The sequence below is a fragment of the Microcaecilia unicolor genome, chromosome 3 (genome assembly GCF_901765095.1).
Source record: "Microcaecilia unicolor chromosome 3, aMicUni1.1, whole genome shotgun sequence".
NCBI classification, from domain to species: Eukaryota; Metazoa; Chordata; class Amphibia; order Gymnophiona; family Siphonopidae; genus Microcaecilia; species Microcaecilia unicolor.
This window is the reverse complement of record NC_044033.1, coordinates 453,345,777-453,371,532: the sequence shown is the minus strand read 5'-3', so window position 1 is coordinate 453,371,532 and position 25,756 is coordinate 453,345,777. Positions and strand designations below refer to the sequence as shown.

At 40.7% G+C, this 25,756-nt stretch overlaps 1 protein-coding gene across 1 annotated transcript in view; it reads left to right on the top strand.

Annotated features, from left to right (window-relative positions):
• Positions 1-25,756, top strand: part of CSMD1 (CUB and Sushi multiple domains 1) — a 2,896,277-nt gene that overhangs the window by 1,742,920 nt on the left and 1,127,601 nt on the right. Inside the window, exon 11 of the mRNA XM_030195161.1 lies at positions 18,870-18,973. Coding sequence (XP_030051021.1) covers positions 18,870-18,973 — 104 coding nt within the window. The remainder of the gene's footprint in view (positions 1-18,869; positions 18,974-25,756) is intronic.

The window sequence follows — 25,756 nt, the reverse complement described above, 5'->3', positions numbered from 1 at the left end:
TTTGTGAGGTCTGGCTCACCTGCCCGCTCCCTTCTGTTCGTGCACCCATGCTCCCCCCCCCCCCCGCCCTCCCTCAGCTCCCCGACTTTCCTTGAAATCTTTAATTTACCCGAAGTCGTATCAAACCGGCAGTAAAAACAGCTGGCAGGCAGTCAGACAGGCAGGCTTGCCTCTTTGTCGCTTCCCTTCCCTCTCAACGCGTTGCCTTCCTCTGATGTAATTTCCTTTCCATGAGGGCAGGACGCACTGAGAGGGAAGGGAAGTGATGAGGAGGCAAGCCTGCCTGCCAGCTGTTTTTACTACCGGTTCGCCGCAACTTCGGGTAAATTAAAGATTTCAAGGAAAGTCGGGGAGCTGAGGGAGGGCGGGGAGCTGGGGTTTGAACGAATCACTGGACATGGAGTGGACGGAGGGCGGGGAGAGAGGAGAATCGCTGGACATGGATGGGAGGGGAGGGGAGGGAAGAGAGAATTGCTGGACATGGATGGAAGTGGAGGGCAAGGGAGAGAGGATAATCGCTGGACATGGATGGGAGGGGAGGGGAGGGCCGGGGAGAGGAGAATCGCTGGACATGGATGACGGGAGGACAGGGGGCAGAGGAGAATCACTGGACATGGATGAGAGGGGAGGGCAGGGGGCAGAGGATAATCACTGGACATAGATGAGAGAGGGGAGGGCAGGGGAGAGGAGAATCGCTGGACATGGATGACAGGGGAGGACAGGGGGCAGAGGAGAATCACTGGACATGGATGAGAGAGGAGAGGGCAGGGGAGAGAGGAAACATGCTGTACATGGATGGGAGGGGAGGGCAGGGAAGAGAGAATTGTTGGACAGGTTGTTGCATAAAATGTGCAGTATATTTCCAAGTTAAGCCATGAGAACTGCAAATTTGACTGTATTTTAGTAACATTCTCATTGTTAGTATATGGCCACAATAACCATTACCACATTGTTATGGTAGTGAATGGTAATTTAAGGTATTAACAACATATTCTGAAATTGGGTGGGGAACGGACATGGATTGTGCCCTGTAGTTAACACATATTAACTTATCCGATGCCACCACTGCAGATAGTGCAAATGTCCTTACCCCAGTTTCTATAAAGTTGCATGTCCAAATTTCTGACTTGTGCGCTAACATGAGCAGTCATGTTATAGAATAGTGCCAGTTGTGCATCTAACTTTTACTAGGCCAAATTTAGATTACCCTCAGGGTAGCGTGTGTGCACCCAGCGGTAAATCTGAAGTTGGTGCATGCTGTTTCCCATGGTAGAAAATAATTTTCTATTTTGCACCACAGGGAGGGGGGGGGGCGTTCCCGATGGGTAACTGGCAGTGCCTGATTACCGCACGAGTAGCACGTGAGCCCTTACCGCCAAGTAAATAGGTGATGGTAAGGGCTCCGGCACTAAATAGCCTCATGCTACTTTTAATATAAGTGCACAGTCATATACTGCCCCAGTTAAAAAAGGCCTTTTACCTGTCAAGGTAAAAAAAATGGCCCAGCATGCACTAATATCATGTGTCCAAACTAGCACAGGCCACTTTTTGCCACAGCTTAGTAAAAGGCCCCTTAATTGCTAAGTTAGGCATCAATTGGCTTTAAGTACCAATAATTGCCCTTAACTGGCACGTAACCCTCTTCACCTACCAACACAGCATGACTATGATCGAACAGGACAACACGCAATCTTCATCCATTCCGACCCTCCACTTATACCTCATACGATCACTATACAACTTTGTATTTGTTATCCACCGACTGGGCAAATGCCTCTGACAGTACTATGTAAGCCATATTCAGCCTGCAAATAGGTGGGAAAATGTGGGGTACAAATGCAACAGATAAATACATAAATAAATAATTGATGCTAATTGGCATTAATTTGTAGTTATGCCCAGGTAAATGCACATAGATGCTATTCTATCAACTTGACGCCTATATGCTATAGAGGCCCTTTTACTAAGCTGTGGTAAAAAGTGGCCTTCAGCAGTATAGGTATGTGTATTAGGTGCGTGCCAGGCCAGTTTTTACCGCGTCTGCAAAAAAGTTTGTTTTTTTTAATGTGACGGGAAAAGAGCATGTGGTAAAACTGAAACCAGCGTGCGTCTAAAACCGGCATGAGCCCTTAATGCCACTCATTGATCTAGCGGTAAGGGCTCACGTGCTACATGTACGGTGACCAGTCGGTGTGCGCCAACTGCCGATTACCACCGGAAATGGCACGTGTGGGAGGAAATAATTAATTAATCCAGGCATTATGAGCGCATGCCAAATCTGAAATTACCGCCATGGGGGCATGTTGTCCTGTTGATAGTCTCATTTGGGTGCACCCTGCATGTGCATAGAGCCTACCACGGCTTAGTAAAGAGCCCCATGGTGCACAGCTACAAATGGGGAAGACTCATGGGCATGTCTTGCAGTTGCATGCATAAGTTATAGAATACTGCTAATCAAGCGTACCACTGTCAACTTTAGGTGTTAGCATTTACACCAGCCTTTGAAACGGCATCAGATTAGGCACACACTTGACGAGTCCACGCACAATTGGTGCTTAGTAGCCATATTTTGTTTTGCCTACTTTATGGTGTCATTTCTTGAATCGACCCCTTACTGTTTCCTGAATATCCCATTTTGTAGAATTTAGAAAAATCTGAATAACTTGAGTTATTTGTCCTCAGTAGATGAGAAAAAGGAAACATTGATTCTAATGTTACTGTTGTTACTCAGCTATTAGATGGCACAAGATATTCATATTAAAATATTATGCACTGCTAAGACACTAGAGCAGTCATTTAGGTTAGCATGTGTTATCATTTGTAGTCCCCATTTTATGCAATAAGTCCTGCTGCAGATAATGTACATCAGTGACTAGATTCTATAAATGTCGCTGAAAAAATCAGCGCTGAAAAAGACCACGCTTACCCCTGGATCCTATATATCAAGCCTAGCGTTCTGTGCCAAAATCCAAGTGTATTCTATAGCAACATGTGTAACATAATTGGCTTAACAAGCTAATCAACCTGCTTTGAGTGGGAAAGCGTGGGGTACAAATGTAATAAATAAATAATCAGTGTTGATAACAAGCAATAATGAGCACTAATTGCCAATAATTAGAATTTACATGCATAACTCGCTAAGTGTATTCTGTAATGCAGAGCGCCTAAATTCTAATGTGCACAGTCAAAAAAGTGCATGGTAATAGGCGGGGAAATAGGTGTTTAGTGGGCATTCCAAAATTTACACGCACTGTTACAGAATATGCCCCTGTGCACCTAAATCTACATGTCAACATTTACGCCATCTTTCCCTTGATGTAAATGGATGCACATAGTTTTAAGCACTGTGATATCAACTAAGCATATTCTATAGACCGTGCCTAAATATGGGTGCCACTTACAGAATACACTTAGACGGAAATTTATTCTGCTTGGAGTTTTCAGGCACCACATATAGAATGTGATCCTTAGTGCTATTCTATAAACTTCACCTAAAGTAAGGCACGGTCTATAGAATATGTGTAATGCCTGTCCCCATAAATAACATCTAGGCGCAACCATTTACACCAGGGGTGTCCAACCTCGTCCCTCGCCAGGTTGGTTTTTCAGGATTTCCCCAATAAATATGCATGAAATCTCTTTACATACAATGGAGGCTGGGAAAGCAAGCTCATACATATTCAATGGGGAAATCCTGAAAACCTGACTGGATTGTGACCCTTGAAGACTAAGGTTGGACAACCCTGATTTACACCAACTAAAACCTGGTGTAAATGCCCATGCCTATTTTATTTATTTATTTAGATTTTACTCACACCTTTTTCAGTAGTAGCTCAAGGTGAGTTACATTCAAGTTCTCTGGATATTTCTCTGTCCCAGGAGGGCTCACAATCTAAGTTTGTACCTGAGGCAATGGAGAGCTAAGTGACTTGCCCAAGATCACAAGGCGCAGCAGTGGGATTTGAACTGAACACTTCTGGATTGCAAGACCAGTGCTCTAACCAATAGGCCACTCCTCCACTCCAATTTAGGCACGGATCAGATGTATTCTGTAACAGTGTGTGTCATTTTTAGGAATGTCCATGACCCGCCCATACCTCTCCCATGGCCACACCCCCTTTTGTGATCCACGCATTAGAATTTACACGTAGCACTTTTCAGAATACACTTGGGGCCCTGTTTACTAAGCCACACTGTAAGCATGCTAACTTTTTAGCATGCACTAAAAATTTGTGCGTGCTAATGATAGAGACACCCTTTATAGTCCTATGGGTGTCTCTATTGTTAGTGCGTGCTAATTTTTAGTGCACACTAAAAAGTTAGTGCACCTAGAGTGCGGCTTAATAAACAAGACCCAAAGAAAGTTGCATGCATACATTCTAATTTGTGCCAATTAGTGCAGATAATTGCTTGTTAGAGGCCAATGATTGGTGCTCATTAGCTTGTTAAGCAACTAAATTACATGTGCAAATGAGCTACATGCGCTTATTTGCATGTGCAACTTTAGTCACAGTTTATAGAATCTGGGTGCAACTGTGATAGTGCACATTAACCTTTAGTAAATGACACTCTAGGTAATAGCTGCACTGAAATACTGTAAAGATTATTTTTTTTTATTGTAGCCTTTTAAAGCAGACACAGAAAACATGAAAACAGATAAAGTCCACTAAGTCTATGCAATCTGCCTAGTAATCATAATTCCACAGTTTGCATTGTTTTGACCACTTTCATAGTAATAAAATGAAATTATTGCTAAACTAAATATTTAACAGTGCTAAAAACAGTTTTAAAGAGCACACGGTTTCTAACCTGATTTCTGCAAAATAAATGACAAGGCCCATGTTTATTTAGATGTAGTCTACAAAAATGAAGTTTATTTTTCTCTGGTATCCAATGTTAAATAGTCTTTGCTTAAACAGAGCCTCTAACAATTTTAAACAATTTTACTGTGTTTCATTAGTTTTGTTCATTTCAGTCATAATAAAATTTGCTGAAGTGTGAAATTTTGGGCTGCTTGTTTCAGAAAGTGAATGCCATTAATTTGGAAATCTGAACAATTTTCATTAAGTAGAAAATATTTAAAGCAAATCCTCTGCTTTAAAAGTTAGTCACATAGCTCTGCAGGGGAAGAAAACCTGCAGCAACTCAGTTCCGTGATTCCCTTTACATTTTAATGTAGTTTTTGCAGAACATCCTCATTGCATATTCATTACAGATGATGTTCTAACTGAGCTGACAGAAAATGTTCTGTTTACTAGTGCAAGCTGCCTAGAGCTTGAATTAGATCCTGGTATTACCCTGTTGTTACATGGTCTGGTAGCTGCTTACTTTACATGAATCATGTCACCTCTTTAAGAATAATGAAGTGGGATACGTGGAGGGGCATTTTTGATATGACGTCTAAATTTGACTTTGGACATTTTATTGAAAACATCTAAAAATCAAGTAGTGAAAGTGACCATTTTCAAACCAGAATATATCTCTCTTTTTTCTTTGAAAATAACCAGTTTCTGGATGTTGTTGTGCTTATTATGTCTATCATTTTGGAACATTTTCTAAAAAACAAAAAAAAAAATCCAAATCAAGACCTTGAGATATAGGAAGAGCCAGGTTTCCTAGTAGACTGGCCACACAGGCATCCTAGCAGAGCAGTGGGCGTCCTAGGGGGCATTGCAGTTGCCTTCATATAAAAGCTCCCATGTACACATCTCCCAAATTCCTGGTGGCCACCTGCACCTGGGGGCTCAATTCCTGGGGAACGGTGGTCGCTTCCCAGGTGAAGCTAGGGGTTGTTTGGCTGCCTGACCAAGCGTGGCAGAACTCAACTCACCGTGCTCAGTCGGGGCACAAGAGCTCACTGCTCGAGTCACAACAGGATCATAACACTTATATTGTATGGGAAGCCCTTCAAAATGCATTACCCAACTATACGCCACTACAATACCCTTATAGTAGGTGTCACCTATATGTGGGTGCAGTAGGTATTGGGGGGGTTTTGAGGGACTGACACTTTCTACCACAAGTGTAATAGAGTAGATTATGGGCCTGAGTCACCTTTTATAAGTGCACTGCATTCACCACAAGGCTATTCCAGGCACCTGCTTGCTACTACAATAGGACTGGCCATAACATCTGAAGCTGTCATAGAGTCTGGTATGTAATGTTTCATTTACATATTTGCGGGGTGGGAGGGGGTCAGTGACCAGTGAAGGAATAAGGGGCTGCCATTACTTTATTCCTGCAATGGTAATCTGGTCATTTATGACACTTTTTTATGGCTTATTTGTACAGGTCAAGATCAAAACATCCAAAATATTGCCCTGGATGTTTTTGTTGTGTTCCATTTTGGCAGAAAAACATCCAAGTGTTAGGAATGCCCAGATCCCTCCCTTAGCACATAAGCACCACCATACTGGGAAAAGACCAAGGGTCCATCAAGCCCAGCATCCTGTCTCCAACAGCGGCCAATCCAGGCTTCAAGAACCGGGCAAAACCCAAATAAATAAATAAAAATATTAATAATAATTTCCCCTTTTCCCCCTTTTTTAAAATAATGTTCAATGGACTTTTCCTTCAGGAATCTGCCCAAACCCCCCTTAAAATCCGTAAGGCCAGCTGCTGTCACTGTGTTCTCCAGGAACGAGTTCCAGAGTGCACGCTGAGTAAAGAAAAACTTTCTCCTATTTGTTTTAAATCTACCATATTCTAGCTTCATCTTGTGTCCCTTGGCATTAAAAACATCCTCGTGTTTGTTTTCCATCCTTTCCTAATAATACTCAGCATTCTGTGCGCTTTCTTAGCCGCCGCAGCACACTGAGCAGAAGTTTTCAACGTCTTATCAACGATGACTCCCAGATCCCTTTCTAGTTCTATGACTCCTAGCACGGAACCTTGCTTGACATAGCTGTAATTCGGGTTCCTCTTACTCACATGCATCACTGTGCAATTGTCAACATTGAACTTCATCTGCCACTTGGACACCCAATACCCCAGTCTCGCGAGGCCCTCCTATAATCTTTCACACTCCTCCTGCGACTTGATTAACCTGAATAACTTTGCATCATCTGCAAATTTAATTACCTCACTAGTTACTCCCATCTCTAGGTTATTTATAAATATGTTAAAAAGCAGCGGTTCCAGCACAGACCCCTGATGGACCCCACTAACTACCCTTCTCCATTGAGAATACTGACCATTCAATCCTATTCTCTGCTTCCTATCTTTCAACCAGCTCTTAATCCATAGTAATACCCTACCTCCGATCCCATGACTCTCCAGTTTCCTCTGGAGTCTTTCATGAGGTACTTTGTCAAACGCCTTCTGAAAATCCAGATACACAATATCCACCGGCTCCCCATTGTCCACATGTTTGTTCACCCCCCTCAAAAAAATGTAGTAGGTTGGTGAGGCAAGACTTCCTTTCACTAAATCTGTGCTGACTTTGTCTCATGTTTTTGTATGTGCTCTGTAATTTTATTCTTAATAATAGCCTCTACCATTTTGCCCGGTACCGACGTCAGACTCACCGGTCTATAATTTCCCAGATCTCCTCTGGAACCTTTTAAAAAAATCGACGTAACATTGGCTACCCTCCAGCATATACCGGCACAAAAACAGCACTGCTTTTTCATAAATTGAGTGATGGGTGCTTGGATCTCCTCAATGGAAGTAGTGGGGACAAAAACAGTGATATAATCAAAAAAAGGCATGGGATGAACATAGAAGTTCTCTATATCACAAGAGGATAGGATCAAAGTAAAATAAATGACTTTCACTCTTCAAATGGGCATTGAATGGTGTAACCTGCACAGAGCAGCAGGTGCAATCTTAAACAAAGACATAGAGGAGGTAACCAGTGCATTCTGCACAGAATGGCAGGTACAACTCTACCAACCTTACTGAGTATACTAGATAGGCCATTTTGCCATCTATTACTATATTACTATTGTATATGTAATCCTCCATTATATAGGGATTATTGAGTGGTGATAGCTTTACCTAGAGTCACTGGGGAGAACATATGGGATGTCCCTGGGTGGAAAGGAGGCTCAGCCAAAGAGAGAGTGTGTTGAAATAAATGAGAGAGAGAGAGAGAGAGAGAGAGAGAGAGAGAGAGAGAGAGAATGCAGTTTAATTGACAAGGGAGGTGCAGTTTAGAGATAATAAATGCTCTTGCTTGAGGGGGAGGAGGGTCTTAGGTTACCTTTACTTCTGCTGGGACCCTTCAAGGAGAGGGAGATCCCAAAGTGGCTAAATAAACTCAGGTTGATTGAGGATTAGTTATTGCCCCATTAAATGGCACTGTGAAGGCATAAGAGCTGAGGGTGGGTAAGGGAAATCCATCCCAAAGTAGGATCCAGGAAAGGGGAAGCCTGTTCAAGACCAGGGTGGAGCTCTAGAAGTGCATCTCTGGAAGGACAGCCTGAAGAGTCTGTGCCAGAGGGAAGAGGATTCTGATCAAGGAGATTAAGGGGCAGCCTTGGATTATTACCAGCCCCTGGGATGGGTAAAAGGATAGGAGGTTTTGTAAATGTGTAAACACGGAGAGCTATCCAGAGATTGAAGTTTGAAGTAAAGGGACTGAGATTATAATACCCAATCTTGACTAAACCAGAGGAGTTGAAAATATGTTTACAGAAATTAGGAACGCTGACAAATTCGACACCATTATAATAATGGGTAACTTCAATTATCCTAATATTGACTAGATAAATGTTACATCAGGGAGTGCTAGGGAGGTACATATGTAATGCCACACTGGGAAAAGACCAAGGGTCCATCAAGCCCAGCATCCAGTCCATGACAGCGGCCAATCCAGGCCAAGGGCACCTGGCAAGCTTCCCAAACGTACAAATATTCTATACATGTTATTTCTGGAATTGTGGATTTTTCCCAAGTCCATTTAGTAGTGGTTTATGGACTTGTCCTTTAGGAAACTGTCTAACCCCTTTTTAAACTCTGTCAAGCTAACCGCCTTCACCATGTTCTCCGGCAACGAATTCCAGAGTTTAATTATGCGTTGGGTGAAGAAACATTTTCTCCAATTTGTTTTAAATTTACTACACTGTACTTTCATTGCATGCCCCCTAGTCCTAGTATTTTTGGAAAGTGTGAACAGATGCTTCACATCCACCTGTTCCACTCCACTCATTATTTTATATACCTCTATCATGTCTCCCCTCAGCCATCTCTTCTCCAAGATGAAAAGCCCTAGCCTCCTTAGTCTTTCTTCATAGGGAAGTTGTCCCATCCCCGCTATCATTTTAGTCACCCTTCGCTGCACCTTTTCCAATTCTGCTATATCTTTCTTGAGATGCGGCGACCAGAATTGAACACAATACTCAAGTTGTGGTCACACCATGGAGCGATATAACGGCATTATGACATCCTCACACCTGTTTTCCATACCCTTCCTAATAATACCCAACATTCTATTCGCTTTCCTAGCCACAGCAGCACACTGAGCAGAAGGTTTCAGTGTATTATTGACGACGACACCCAGATCCCTTTCTTGGTCTGTAACTTCTAACGTGGAACCTTGCATGACGTAGCTATAATTCGGGTTCTTTTTTCCCACATGCATCACCTTGCACTTGCTCACATTAAATGTCATCTGCCATTTACTACTACTACTACTTAAGATTTCTAGAGCAATACTAGGGTTACACAAAGCTGTAAAGGACAGTCCCTGCTCAAAGGAGCTTACAATCTAATTAACGAAATGTCAAGTTGGGGCAGTCAAGGTTTCTTGAATAGAGGTATAATGGTTAGCTGCCGAAGGCGACATTGAAGAGGTGGGCTTTGAGTAAGGATTTGAAGATGGGCAGGAAGGGGGCCTGGCGTATGGGCTCAGGGTGTTTATTCCAAGCATGGGGTGCGGCGAGGCAGAAAGGGTGGAGCCTGGAGTTGGCGGTGGTGGAGAAAGGTACTGAAAGGAGGGATTTGTCTTGAGAGCAGAGGTTACGGGTAGGAACGTAAGGGGAGATGAGGGTAGAGAGGTAAGGAGGGGCTGCAGATCGAGTGCATTTGTAGGTTAGTAGGAGAAGCTTGAACTGTATTGCGGTACCTGATCGGAAGCCAGTGAAATGACTTGAGGAGGGGGTGATATGAGCATATCGGTCCAGGCGGAAGATAAGACGTGCAGCAGAGTTCTGAACGGATTGAAGGGGGGATAGATGGCTAAGTGGGAGGCCAGTGAGGAGTAGGTTGCAGTAGTCAAGGCGAGAGGTAATGAGAGAGTTGACGAGAGTTCAGGTGGTGTGCTCAGAGAGGAAAGGGCGAATTTTGCTAATGTTACAGAGGAAGAAGCGACAGGTCTTGGCTATGTGCTGGATATGGGCAGAGAAGGAGAGGGAGGAGTCGAAGACCATGAGTGGGAAAGCGCGGGGTACAAATTTAACAAAAATAAAAATTTAGCCTCCCAGTCTCCCAGTCTTGTAAGGTCCTTCTGTAATTTTTCACAATCATCAGCAAATTTAATTACCTCGCTAGTTACTCTCATCTCTAAATCATTTATAAATATATTAAAAAGCAGCGGCCCTATCACAGACCCCTGAGAAACCCCACTAACTACCCTTCTCCATTGTGAATACTGCCCATTTAACCCCACTCTCTGTTTCCTATCCTTCAACCTGTTTTTAATCCACAATAGGACATTCCCTCCTATCCCATGACCCTCCAATTTCCTCTGTAGCCTTTCATGAGGTACTTTGTCAAACACCTTTTGAAAATCCAGATACATAATATCAACTGGCTCCCCTTTGTCCACATGTTTGTTTACTCCTTCAAAGAATTGAAGTAAATTGGTCAGGCAAGATTTCCCCACACAAAAGCCGTGCTGACTTGGTCTCAGTAATCCATGTCCTTGGATGTGCTCTGTAATTTTGTTTTTAATAATAGCCTCTACCATTTTCCCCTGCACCAACGTCAGACTCACTGGTCTATAATTTCCCGGATCTCCCCTGGAACATTTTTTAAAAATCGGCGTTACATTGGCCACCCTCCAATCTTCCGGTACCATGCTTGATTTTAAGAATAAATTGCATATCACTAGCAGTAGCTTTGCAAGCTCATTTTTCAGTTCTGTCAGTACTCTAGGATGAATACCATCCGGTCCAGGAGATTTGCTACTCTTCAGTTTGCTGAACTACCCCATTACATAATAAATGACTGCTTCTTGAAGCAATTGGTCCAGGAACCAAAGAGAGGAGGAGCTATTTTGGACCTAATCTGTAGTGGAATGCAGGGCATAGTATGAAAGGTAACAGTGTTGGATCTACTAGGAAACAGTGATCATAACATGATCAAATTTGAGCTAATATCCAGTGTGAAATCACTAAGAAAATATACTGTAGCAGCTTTTAATTTTCAAAAGGGCGCCTTTGACAAAATAAGAAAAATGCTTAAAAAGAAGCTAAGAAGATCAGCTGCAAAGGTTAGAGCTTTAAATCAGGCATGGAAGTTGTTTAAAAATACCATCATGAAAGCCCAGACTAGATGTATTCCACTTATTAACAAAGATGGAAAAAAGAGCAAATGACAGCCAGCATGGTTAAAAGGTGAGGTGAAAAATCCAAAAGAATTGATATGATTCTGGGTACTGAGCCCTTAGTACGTAGGGCAGGCCTACGAAAGACCGAATTCCCATAGGCATACAAGAGAGTCGGATGCAGGCAGCCATACAAAGACAAAGTTCAGAGGGCAGTAGGATCTAATCCCACAGGTAGCAATGCTGGAACTGGAATATGAGGACACAAGGAAGTAAAACAGAACAGAAGCCAACACACATGGGGCTGCAAGGCTGAACTGAAACCCATGCACACAGAAGTCAAACAGAACAGGAGCCTGCTCACATGGACCATAAGGCCGAACTGGAACCCATGCACACAGGAAGCACTGGAACCCACACACACAAACAGTAAGTCCTGCACTGAATCCACACACACAAGCAGTAAAACCCTGCAGTGGAACCCACACATGTAACATCAAGGTGTAATACTGGAACCCACACACGCATGCAGTATGGTACTGCACTGGAGCCCACACAGGCAAGCAAGAGTGAAAACTACTCACACAAGCATCATTGAAAAGGCTGTAATCCACTCACAGATGATGCAAGGGCAAGGCAGGAAGTCCTTCTCTCAAGTATCAGGACATGCATCTCAGGACCCACACACGGCACACAGCAGGCAAGGGTGGCTACGATATAAGAGTGTCTAGGAGGAAGTCCACCAGGATTAAATCTCCTGCTCTTGAGTAGCATCTGACGTCAAGAGGGCACGAAGGGTCAGGCGGGCCCTGCGCTTGTGACAAATTCCTCCTGTCACAGCAGTGCGACCAGACTCCAGAAATCAGCAGAGCGCTGGAGCTTCCAACACAGATGGACAGAATCATGGTAAGACCGTGACAGAAATATCCTTCAAAAAATAGAAAAAGAATCCGAATGAAGAAAATAAAATGTAACAAACATTGTCAAGCCAGATATGAAGAATTGATAAAGAAGGTTAAATAAGAATATGAAAAAAACTTGCCGTGGAGACGAAAACTCATAGAAACACTTTTTTCAGGTAAATCAGAAGCAGGCAGCCTGTGAGGGAGCCCATAGTTGACAAACTGAATGAATTGTTTGCTTCGGTCTTTACAGAAGAAGATGTAAGAGTTCTGCCTCTATGGAAATGATTTTCAAGGGTGATGACGTAGAGGAACTGAAAAAAATCTTGGTGAACCCGGAAGATGTACTAAGCCATATCGACAAATTAAAGAGTAGTTAATCACCTGGACCAGATGGCATACATCTATTGGTAATCAAAGAACTCAAGCATGAAATTGCTGATCTACTGTTAGTAACATGTAACCTGTTGTTAAAATCGTCCATAATACCTGAAGATTGGAGGGTGGCCAATATAACATTGATTTTTAAAAAGGGTTCCAGGGTAATCAGGGAAATTACAGACCTGTAAGCCTGACATCAGTACTGGTCAAAATAGTGGAAACTGTTATAAAGAATAAAATTACAGAACACGTAAACAAACATGGTTTAATGAGACAGAGTCAGCATATGTTCAGACAAGGGAAGTCTTGCCTCACCAGTTTGCTTAATTTCTATGAAGGCGTGAATAAACTTGTGGCTAAAGGTGAACCGGTTAATATAGTGTATCTAGATTTTGAGATAGCTTTTGATAAAATTCTTCATGAGAGACTCCTGAGAAAATTAAAGACTCATGGGAAAGGAGGCAATGTTCTGCTGTGGATTAGGAATTGGTTATTGGACAGAAAACAGAGTAGTGTTAAATGGTTATTTCTCTCAATGGAGGAGGGTGAACAGTGGAGTGCTGCAGGGATCTGTACTGGGACCAGTGCTATTTAACATATTTATAAATGATATGGAAATTGGAATGACAAATGATGTGATTAAATTTGCAGATGACATAAAACTATTCAAGGTTGTTAAAATACATATGGACTGTGAAATATTGCAGGAAGACCATAGGAAATTGGAAGACTGGACATCCAAATGGCAGATTAAATTTAATGTGGACAAATTCAAGGTGATGCACACTGGAAAGAATCATCTGAATCCTAGTTACCTAATGCTAGGGTCCACCTTGAGGGTCAGCAGCCAAGAAAAAGATCTAGGTGTCATAGCAAATACACTGAAATCTTCTGTTCAATGTGTGGCGTCCAAAAAAGCAAACATGATGCTAGGAATTATTAGGAAAGGGGTGGTGAATAAGACTGAAGATACTAAAATGCCTCTGCTTCGCTCCGTGGTGCACCCTCACCTTGAGTACTGCATTCAGTTCTGGTCACCATATCTCTAAAAACATATTGCAGAATTAAAAAAGGTTCAAAGAAGAGCGACCACAATGATAAATGGGATGGAATGCCTCTAATTTGAGGAAAGTCTAAAGAGGTTAGAGCTCTTCAGCTTGGAAAAGAGAAGGATGAGGGGAGATATGATTGAGGTCTACAAAATCATGAGTGGTGTAGAACGAGAAGTAAATTGATCTTTTACTTGTTCCAAAAATACACAGACTAGGGGACACTCGATGAAGGTAGATGTAAATACTTTTAAAACAAATAGGAGGAAATATATTTTCAATCAATAATAATTAAGCTCTGGAGCACTTTGCCTAAGGATGAGGTAACTGTAGTTAGCATATCTGGGTTTAAAAAATGTTTGGGAAAGTTCCTGGAGGAAAAGTCCATAGTCTACTATGGGATAAACACAAGGGATTCCTGTTTAGAATGAATGGATCCACAGAATCTTAGCGGAGATTGGGTGGCGACGCTGGTAATTGGGAAGCAAAACCGGTGCTGGGCAGACTTCTACGGTCTATGCCCTGATCATGACTTAATAGGTAGGGATGGGCTTGAGTGTAAATTTTAACGGGCTTCGATGTTAGCTTCAGAACGTTTAGTACAAGAAGAGTGCTGGGCAGACTTATACGGTCTGTGCCCTGTGAATGGCAAGGACAAATCAAAATCGAGTGTATATATATAAAGTATCGCATATCAAGTAAAATGAGTTTCCTCTTGTTGGGCAGACTGGATGGACCGTACAGGTCTTTATCTGCCATCACTTACTACGTTACTATATGTTACCATTGATACAGACATGGGGAAGCCACTGCTGGAAACAGCATACTGGGTTAGATAGACCCAGTATGGCTACTTATGCTCTTATGCCAGACAACACATGTGAACTCCTGCTTGTCCTTATAGGTATTTACAAAAGGCTCTACATTCAGTAGAGTCTATTATAAAATACCATATAAATGAGCACATCCCAACCCGTGTGTCTCAATTTTGATTTCAGTGTTCAGTGTAAAATGGGCCTTAATTACCTATTTGTCCTTTAATATTTACAGCACATATAAGAAAATTAAACTAACTTACAAAAAAAAGTTATGTGTATCTATTTATTTATATTACTCCAAAAACACTAGCCTTCAAGACTAGTATTCAGATTTGTCACTAACCCTCTTTAGTGCGTACTTCCATTTATATAGACAATATGGCTCTTACTCATGACAAATCACTTTGTATGGCTTTGCATGCTTCTCTTGCTTCTCTCTGATTATTCTTGACTTAGATGGAGATATTTAGCATATTAATCATGGTTGTAACTTAGGGATAGTATAAGGATGCAGCTGAGAGCAGGTGCAATGATATATTATTCAACCTTCATGCTATTACCTATGATATTATTGGAACAGAAGCACAGTTTATCTCTAAAAAGAACGGGTTTTCATATGCAAGCCATGAAAGGCCTATATAACTTGCAATAGATCACTGAACTAGAACTCTGACATATTGTAAACATAAATTTGCATACGTTTTAAATTCTCTAATGAATTTACAGAGCCCTAATGGGCTTAATAATGGTGATGGCAGAATGGCTGCTTGTTTTTAATGACATTTCTGAGATATTTATTGTCTGAAAGGTATATACAGCTGCTGTACATGAAATTGTATTATCAAGTTAGCATGATAAACATTTTAAGCAAAGAATAAGCACTTATAAAAAGTCAGATACTTCCTTTGGCAAGTATGAACAATACTGAATTGACAAGCATGTATGTACTAAAATCAATTGTGTATATTAAATCTATATGAGCTAACTAAAAGAAATAGCATGAAATGTGCTAATGGTCATGATAGCCTGGTCCTTACAAACCTCAGTACAATTGGACAAGCAGTAATGCACTGATCTCTCTACCTTATCCAGTATCTGGCCCTACCTAAGCAGAATAAAGAGGAAAGACAAGAAAGAGATTGGGAGCTAGAGGAGCTGGCAATCACATTTTTGATCTATATAATTATAGATATGTATTCTGGGGTCCAAAGAGGGATTCTGTATAGTGCAACTTACATTGTGCAAGCAAATCTGGTCATATTCTGGATTTGCGCATGCAACTTAATTAGTTAACAAGCTAATCATTGCTAATAATTGCCACAACAAGCAATTACTGGCCTTACTTACAATATTTTAATCCTTATATGCTGCATTCTTGCCATTGCACATCATCTCCATTTGCCCAATTTGTTCTGTCACATCTCTTCTGAGACTTGGCATCTTTCTTCAGATTTTTCCCTCCAAATCTCTTTCACTTTCCTTGTGAGTATTAGTTATTGACACTAATTGGCATCAATTAGAATTTACACGCACAACTGTCTAAGTGTATTCTGTAACATGATGCGCCTAAATTCTAAGTTGCATAGTTGAAAAGGGAGCATAGCCATAGGCGTGTCATGATCGTTTCTAAAATCTATGCACATTGTTATAGAAAATGCCTGATCTGCACATAATTTAGGTGTCAGCAATTACGCCAAGTACTTGGTATAACTGGCTGCGACTACATTTAGTCATACGGATAGATGTTGAGCATATTCTATAAACCATGCAGAACATTAGGCATATTCTATAAAGTTTAGGCATACTTTACAGAATATACCTAGGCATATTTATTTCTTGTGCAGAATTTTCAAGCACCATATACAAAATCTAGCCCTATATGTTAAATGTGGCACCTACGGTGGGAGCATAAGTAAGATAAATAGGGCATGAAGAAGCCATCTGTTCATATGATAAAAATAAAGTAAATAGAATATTATGCTATGAAAATCATTACTGAAAGAATTCTACCAACAGGAACACTAGACTATAGTAGAAAGGGGAAAAGAAGCAGCCCCTCTTTGGAAAAAAAAGAGAGAGAGAGAGAGAACAAAAAACCTGGCATGCAAAGGTATCACTGGCAGAGGAGCACCTCAAAACATGAGAATTCCAAAATTAGTATAATAATTTAAAAAGCTTAAGCTGAAACATACTGCACTGAAAGAATTTTAAGTACATATGCTCCAATAGCAAATTTAAAATATCAATAGAATCAGAGAAAGACATCAAAATTACATGACAGAACTAAAGAAAAACCTAAAGGTAACTTGGAAAGAAGTTACAGACAATTAAAACATAACATAAGTACATAAGTATTGCCATACTGGGACAGACCAAAGGTCCATCAAGCCCAGCATCCTGTTTCCAACAGTGGCCAATCTAGGTCACAAATACCTGGCAAGATCCCAAAAAAGTACAAAATATTTTATATTGCTTATTCCAGAAATAGTGGATTTTTCACAAGTCCAATTTAATAATGGTCTGTGTACTTTTCCTTTAGGAAGCTGTCCAAACCTTTTTTAAACTCTGCTAAGCTAAACACCTTTACCACATTCTCCGGCAACGAATTCCAGAGTTTAATTACACATTGCGTGAAGAAAAATCTTCTCTAATTCATTTTAAATTTACTACTTTGTAGCTTCATCGCATGCCCCCTAGTCCTAGTATTTTTGGAAAGCATAAACAGACGCTTTACATCTACCCATTCAACTCCACTCATTATTTTATAGACCTCTATCACATCTCCCCTCAGCCACCTTTTCTCCAAGCTGAAGAGCCCTAGCCGCTTTAGCCTTTCCTCATAGAGAAGTCACCCCATCTCCTTTATCATTTTTGTCACACTTCTCTGCACCTTTTCTAATTCCACTATATCTTTTTTGAGAAGGGGCGACCAGAATTGAACACAATATTTGAGGTGCAATCGCACCATTGAGCAATACAAAGGAATTATAACATCCTCATTTTTGTTTTCCATTCCGTTCCTAATAATACCTAACATTCTATTTGCTAGAACAGGAAGAGGATCTCATACAGCATAAAAGAGAAAAGAAATATCCTACATCCTAGCACAAAAGTATAGATGGCCCTGATGAAGTGAACGCTGGTCCTTGAAAGCTCATGCCCTAAATGCGTTAAACTGTAAGGTACCACCTACCTCAGTCAATTTTATTACACCAGGGGGCTAACACAGCTACCTTGTTTAAAGCCTTAAAACAGTTCTTCTTAATCCCTAACAAGCTGGGTTATCAGGATTGCCACATTAAATATGTATGAGATAAATTTGGACAGAATGAGTTTACAGTATATAAGAATTTATCTTTGGCATATTCATTGTGGTAATCCTGAAAGAGCAACTGACTAGGCATGGCTCCAGGGGAGGGTTGAGAAGCACTGCCTTAGAGAAAAAAAATAAACTGTGGAGATAATACTAAATGTATGGTGATCAGCATTTGTTAAAATGCTCCCAGGTCAATGGATTAACACTCTTTGTGAGGTGGCTCACAATCAGTGCTTTACCACAGGCTTCAACAACCTGCGATACAGAGATACCACAGGTTGAACTCCCATGCTAAATCAAGGTGCGGTAAAGCTCACTTTGTACTTTTCCTTAATAACTTTCCTCCTAAGTTACTAAGTGGGCCTTTTACAAGGGCAAGTAGCATTTTAGCACGCACTAACAATAAGCATGCACTAAATGCTAGAGATACCCTTATATTCATATGGGCATCTCTATCATTTAGTGTGCACTAATCAGTGTGTGCTAAAAATGCTACTGTGCCTTTGTAAAAGTCCACCTATATTTATTTCCAGAGATCCCATCCATTCATGTAGTCATATAACTGAGTTTAGAAAATGTTTTTACACATTTCCAAAGGCCAAGTTAATAAGTAATTGTTAACCAGACAACCTTATGGGTCTCCACTGTATAATTTTTGGAGTGGGCAAAAACAAAAGGGCCTATCTACTGGAATATGTAGGATATTTTAAATAATTAAGGGTTACAGGCTCAGTGGTCAATTGATCTAATCCAGTATTGAATTTCTTATGTTCTTACAGTCAGTATGAAAATATATTGGCAGGTACTGTATGTAGTTATTGATATGCAAATGGTCTAAATTTACTTCTTTATATAAATTGTCCAACATCTTTCATATAGTTTATATGCTTCTGTTCTTTTTTTTCAACTTATTAGGTTATTAAACTTGACTTTGAAGAGTTTGAGTTGGAGAGAGGGTATGACACCCTAACAGTAGGGGATGGTGGAAAAGTTGGAGATGCAAGATCTGTCTTATATGTGTAAGTACCTAGTCTAAATCCTCCATTATTATACTTTTTCAACATTTCACTTCCATATTTTATGTTCAAGGGCCCTGTTTACTAAGGTGTGCTATCGTTTTTAGCATGTGCCCAAAATTAGCATGTGCTAACTATGTAGGCGCCCATAGAAATATTGCGGGCACCTACACAGCACACACTAATGGTTAGCATGCCAAAAGCACTAATGCGGCTTAGTAAACAGGGCCCTTAGTTATGTCAGTTAAGATATTGTGTGGTAGGTTGACCAAGAACTGAAGCGGAAAACTAAACAATAGAAATGAAAAAAAAATTAATACATTCTTATAGTTTTATTATATTCATTTTATTAGAACACATGCATGGTAATTCATAGAAGGTGATCAGTGCATCGATGCTACCTGCAGCTGTGATTGTATGCTAACTGCATTGCACAGTCTCTCCACTTACATGCATAGGGCTCACATAACTGCAGATACCCAGGTATAGAATTGTCCTGTAAGAGAACAGTTCTATGACAGGACACCTGTTAAGAGCCTATTCAATAAAGAAATGTAGGCACTTATACACACTTATAAGACATGAGCACTTACGCCAGCCATAGTGCTGGTGGGTTGGCAACAAACTGGCAGAGATATCCATGTAAACTGCAGTATTCTACAATTTATGCATATATGAGCCCTGTCCATGTGCCACCCATGTGTATGCCTCATTGCAACTATGTGCTTTGTAAGTTAAGTGGGTATTTCCCAGAATAGAGCTTAGGGGGAATTTTGGCATTTATGAGAATAAGAGGGGCATAATCAAAAGGGGCGCCCAAGTTTTCCTGAGGACGTCCTCGCAGGATGTCCCAGCGAAGGGGCGGGGAAACCCGTATTATCAAAACAAGATGGGTGTCCATCTTTCGTTTCGATAATATGGTCAGGGATGCCCAAATCACGAAATTTAGGTCGACCTTAGAGCTGGTCGTCCTTAGAGATGGTCGTCCTCAATTTTCGGCGATAATGGAAACCAAGGATGCCCATCTCAGAAACAACCAAATCCAAGCCCTTTGGTCGTGGGAGAAGTCAGCATTCGTTGTGCACTGGTCCCCTGACATGCCAGGACACCAACCGGGTACCCTAGGGGGCAAAGCAGTGGACTTCAGAAATTGTTCCCAGGTGCATAGGTCCCTTACCTTGTGTGCTGAGCCCCCCAACCCCCCACCCCCCCCCAAAACCCACTCCCCACAACTGTACACCACTACCATAGCCCTTATGGGTGAAGTGGTGCACTTAAATGTGGGTACAGTGAGTTTCTGGTGGGTTTTGGAGGGCTCACGTTTACCACCACAAGTGTAACAGGTAGGGGGGATGGGCCTGGGTCCGCCTGCCTGAAGTGCACTGCACCCACTAAAACTGCTCCAGGGACCTGCATACTGTTGTCATAGAACTGGGTATGACATTTGAGGCTGGCATAGAGGCTGGAAAAAATATTTTAAACTAATTTTTGAGGGTGGGAGTGGGTTAGTAACCACTGGGGGAGTAAGGGGAGGTCATCCTTAATTCCCTCCGGTGGTCATCTGGTCATTTAGGGCACATTTTTGTGGCTTGGTCATAAGAAAAAAAAGGACCAGGTAAAGTCGTCCAAGTGTTTGTCAGGGACACCCTTCTTTTTTCCATTATCGGTCAAGGACGCCCATGTGTTAGTCATGCCCCAGTCCAGCCTTCTCTATGCCTCCGACATGCCCCCGTGAACTTTGGTCGTCCCCTCGATGGAACACAGTTGAGGATGCCCAAAATCGGCTTTTGATTATGCCGGTTTGGGCGACCCTGAGAGAAGAACGCCCATCTCCTGACAAGATGGGTGCCCTTCTCTTTCGAAAATAAGCCTGATAGTTAATTTTCCCTTCATCTCTAAAATTGTGCAATTCCCGGTTTCAGATCAGCTAAACACTTTCTAGAAAGATCAATATCTTACAACCCAATCAAAGAGGGTTCTGTAAATGTCATAACACTGAGACAGCTCTTATTGGAATGATAGCTTAAAAAACATAATCAGAACAACCCAGTAGTATTGCAATCACTGGATTGTACTGCTGCACTTGATGTAGTTGATCATAACCTACTACTCCAGAGGCTGCAAGACATCGGCTTTACAGGTAAGGCCCACTTCCATTCATAGCTGACAGAAAAAGGACCTATACAGTTCATAGCAGGAACATACCTCTACAACATGCACCTGGGGTATTCCCCAGGGTACCATTCTGGCACCAACTCTCTATTTCTGCAGACAATATTCAGCAGTTTGAATCCTCCCAATCCTCTTTGAACAATAAAATTGCTAAAATATCAGACTGATTAAACACACTCAAACTCAAACTGAACCCAATAAATTGAAAGGTTTAAGTACATAAGTATATAAGTATTGCAATACTGGGACAGACCAAAGGTCCATCAAGCCCAGCATTCTGCTTCCAATAGTGGCCAATCCAGGTCACAAGTACCTGGCAAGATCCCAAACCAGTACATGTATGCTGCTTATCCTAGAAATAAGCAGTGGATTTTCCCGAAGTCATTTTAATAATGGCTTATGGACTTTTCGTTTAGGAAGCTATTCAAACTTTTTTTAAACCCCACTAAGCTAGCTGCTTTTACTACATTATCTGGCAATGAATTCCAAAGTTTAATTATACGTTCAGTGAAGAAATATTTTCTTACATTCATTTTCAATTTACTACTTTGTAGCTTCATTGCGTGCCCCCTAGTCCTAGTGTTTTTGGAAAAGTAAACAAGCAATTCACGTCTACCTGTTCCATTCCACTCATTATTTTATAGACCTTTATCATATCTCCCCTCTGTCTTCTCTTGTTCAAGCTGAAGAGTCCTAGCCACTTTAGCCTTTCCTCATAGGGAAGTCGTCTCATCCCCTTTATCATTTTTGTCACCCTTCTTTGTACCTTTTCTAAGTCCACTATATCTTTTTTTAGATGCGGTGACCAGAATTGCACACAATATTCGAGGTGCGGTCACACCATGGAGCGATACAAAGGCATTATAACGTCCTCAGTTTTGCTTTCCATTCCTTTCCTAATAATACCTAAGATTTTATTTGCTTTCTTATCCACTGCCACACACTGAGCAGAGGGTTTCAACATATTGTCAACAATAACACCTAGATCCCTTTCCTGGTCGGTGACTCCTAATGTGGAATCTTGCATTACATAGCTACAGTTCAGGTTCATCTTTCCCACATGCATCACCTTGCAGTTGCTCACATTAAATGTCATCTACCATTTGGATGTCCAGTCTTCCAGTCTCGTAAGGTTCTCTTGTGATTTTTCACAATCCTCTTGTGATTTAACAACTTTGAATCCAGAATATGATTGGATTTGCATGCACAATACCAGTCACTCTATATAGAATCCAGGGGTTAAAGTCATAAAACCATTCTTCCTCTGAGAATGTATATTGCAATTTATGCAATTACTGCAAATAAATATTATAATTTACAAGAACCACCTCCTGGAAAAATGGTTGATTTATTTAAATGTGTATCCCATATGTGGATTATTTGCATTTTTATTGCACTAGAATTGTCAGTTTGAACTCATTCTATTGTTTGCAACATTCTAATTTTAGAATCTAGTCTGAATCCAAAATTCTGCTATCTGCCTATAGTTCACCTATATTGAAAATAAAGAGTTCCATATGATCTGTCAGTTCAATTGATTTAAATATTTTGGGAAAGAGAGTTTGCAAAGAATCCCATGGTAGAGTTTCTGGAAAAGTAGCAATCAGTCTTCCTGTCATCAGACAGTAGTGCTGAACATTTCCAAGCACTGCCTGAATAGCTCCAAATAATTAGTGTCACTACTGATGGAATAGTCTGTTTCATTTTTAACAAATCTTTATGTCACTCTAGAGTGGATAAAAATATTATCATTCTTTTTGAAGCTTATATGATTCAAAGTAGTCAAAATAAATGATCATTTATTCCTGTAGGTTTGCATCACTCAAAATATATGATATGTGAATATATCCATCTGTTTTAATAGCAACTAGTTTTGGTTTAAAAATGTATCTAAAATTGGTGTTAAGTGCTATTGATTTGGAGATGCCTCATGGTGAGTTTGGTCTTCAGTCAGACAGCCAATTTTTAATAGAATGGCACCCATAGCAGTTATTATTGAATCAATTCATGTTTAAAGTTAACTTGCTATAAAATAGATGGTTGGCACATCTGGGTTTAAAAAGGTTAGTGGATCTGGGTTTTAAAAAGGTTTTGCCAAGTCCCTGGAGGAAAAGTCCATAGTCTGTCATTGAGATGGGAATGGGGAAAGCCACTGCTGTCCCTGCAATTGATAGCATGGAATGTTGCTACTATTTGAGATTCTACAAGGTAATTGTGACCTGGATTGGCCACTGTTAGAAACAGGATACTGGGCTAGATGGATTATCGTTCTGGCCCCGTATGGCTATTCTAATAATTTTATATTCTTATTTGGCTTCAGAGCAATTTAAATAAAAATGTATTTATGTATTTGGATTTTGCTCACACCTTTTTCGGTAGTAGCTCAAGGTGAGTTATATTCAGGAACTTTCGATATTTGTCTGTCCCAGGAGGGCTCACAATCTAAGTTTGTACCTGAGGCAATGGAAGGTTAAGTGACTTTCAAAGATCACAAGGAGCAACAGCGGGATTTGAACTGGCCACCTCTGGATTGCAAGACTGGTGCTCTAACCACCAGGGTACTCCTCCAAATGACTTCTATATAACCAAAAGATGCTAGTTCTAGCACTCACATTTTATAGGAAAGAGCCCAGAAACCTGGGGGTCAATATTCAAAAGGGTTTAACAAGGCAGTAGATGTTCATGCCCGCATAAATCCCACTGAGTGAGTTGGCACCTGATATTCAGTGGAACTTAACTGGTTAGTGCTACTGCTCAATATTTCTGCTAACTGGCTATCCCTTAACTGGCTAAGGGGCCCTTTTACTAAGCCGCATAAGCGCCTATGCATGCACCAATTTTGAGTTACTGCTGGCTACCGCATGGCCCAGGCGGTAATTTCATTTTTGGCGCGCATCCCCTACGCACACCAGAAAATAATTTTTATTTTCTGGTAGGCGGTGCTACTGGGCAGTAAATGGCATTTGACGCATGTAGACCATTACCACCCAGTTAATGCGTGAGACCTTACCAATAAGTCAATGGGTGGTGGTAAGGTCTCAGACCCAAAATGCATCAATATCAATTTTCATTTTGCCTCAAGTTCATTTTCGGTAAAATAAAATTAAAAAAAGGCATTTTACAGGTGCGCTGAAAAATGGATCTGCGCTCTTCCAAAACACGTGCTTACACTACCGAAAGCCATTTTTCAGTGCATCTTAGTAAAAGGACCCATAAGATAGGGGTAGGCTGAGGGTGGAGTGTCAACTGAGCTGTTTAACTGTGATTTTTGGTTCACTAACTGGCTAAGGGGCCCTTTTAATAAGGCATGCTGAAAAATGGCCTGCACTGGTGTAGGCATGTGTATTGGACGCGTGCAGGTCCATTTTTCAGCATGCCTGCAAAAAAGGCCTCTTTTTTGGCTGAAAATGGACGTGCAACAAAATTAAAATTGGTGCACGTCCATTTTGGGCCTAAGACCTTACCACCACCCATTGACTTAGCGGTAAGGTCTCACACGTTAACCGGACAGTAATCGTCAGCATGTATATACTGCCAATTACTGCCTGGTTAGCGCCACGTGGTACAAAATAAAAAATATTTTCTGCCATGCATATCGAACATGCATAAAAATTAGAATTACCACCTGGGGTACATGGTAGCCGGGCGGTAGTTCTAATGTGATTTGCGTTGTACACATGTAGGCGCCTATGCACCTTAGTAAAAGGGCCCTCAAGTAACCTCATAATATTGGCATAACAAAAAACACCCAGATATTAAATGCCGGCAGCCATTGAATATCCAGGGTTAGCTCATCCTGCATCCGGAAGTGGCTTACCAACTGCTTGCTGCCATGAACTGAACATCTATCTTCTAATTTTTAAAGTAGGGATGTTTGTGAGCATAAGGGAAAAACAAAACAAAACAGAAGAACAATCCTCCACATATCTCGGGTCAGAATAGCAAAAAAACAGCAGAGGTGGTACAGAACACAATTATGCAAGTGCCCTTTATTGTAGATTTATCTAGTCTCGGCACGAGCCATGTTTTGGCCTATGAGCCTGCATCAGGAATCTAAAGAATAAATGAGAAACACTCATTTGAAAATTGTATACATAAATATCATAAGCACAAAAACATCTAAATATATGTCACAATGATATATTAAGATACAAGAAACTGTTCAAATGCAACACATGGATACATTATATATATCTATATATATATCTGCATTATATCTATCTATCTATCTATCTATCTATCTATCTATCTATATATCTATATATATATATATATATATATATATATATATATATATATATATATATATATATATATATATATATATATATATATATATATATATATATATATAAAATGATTACCGAAAGTGATCTTAACATCTGTGTCTCTAGTGACAGAAATGTTTAAACTCTAAAAAGGATCAATTCCAAACCAAAGAACACTCCACAAATTACTTATCGAAAACGCTTAAAAAATAACATATATTGTGGTCTAGACACTCTGTGTTACAATCATCCAAACTTATGGAGAGAAAGAAAAAAATGGAGGAAAAAGTTCTCTGTATGTGTGTGATACCTAAACTTTCTTCCACCAAATGAGCCCTTTTTACTA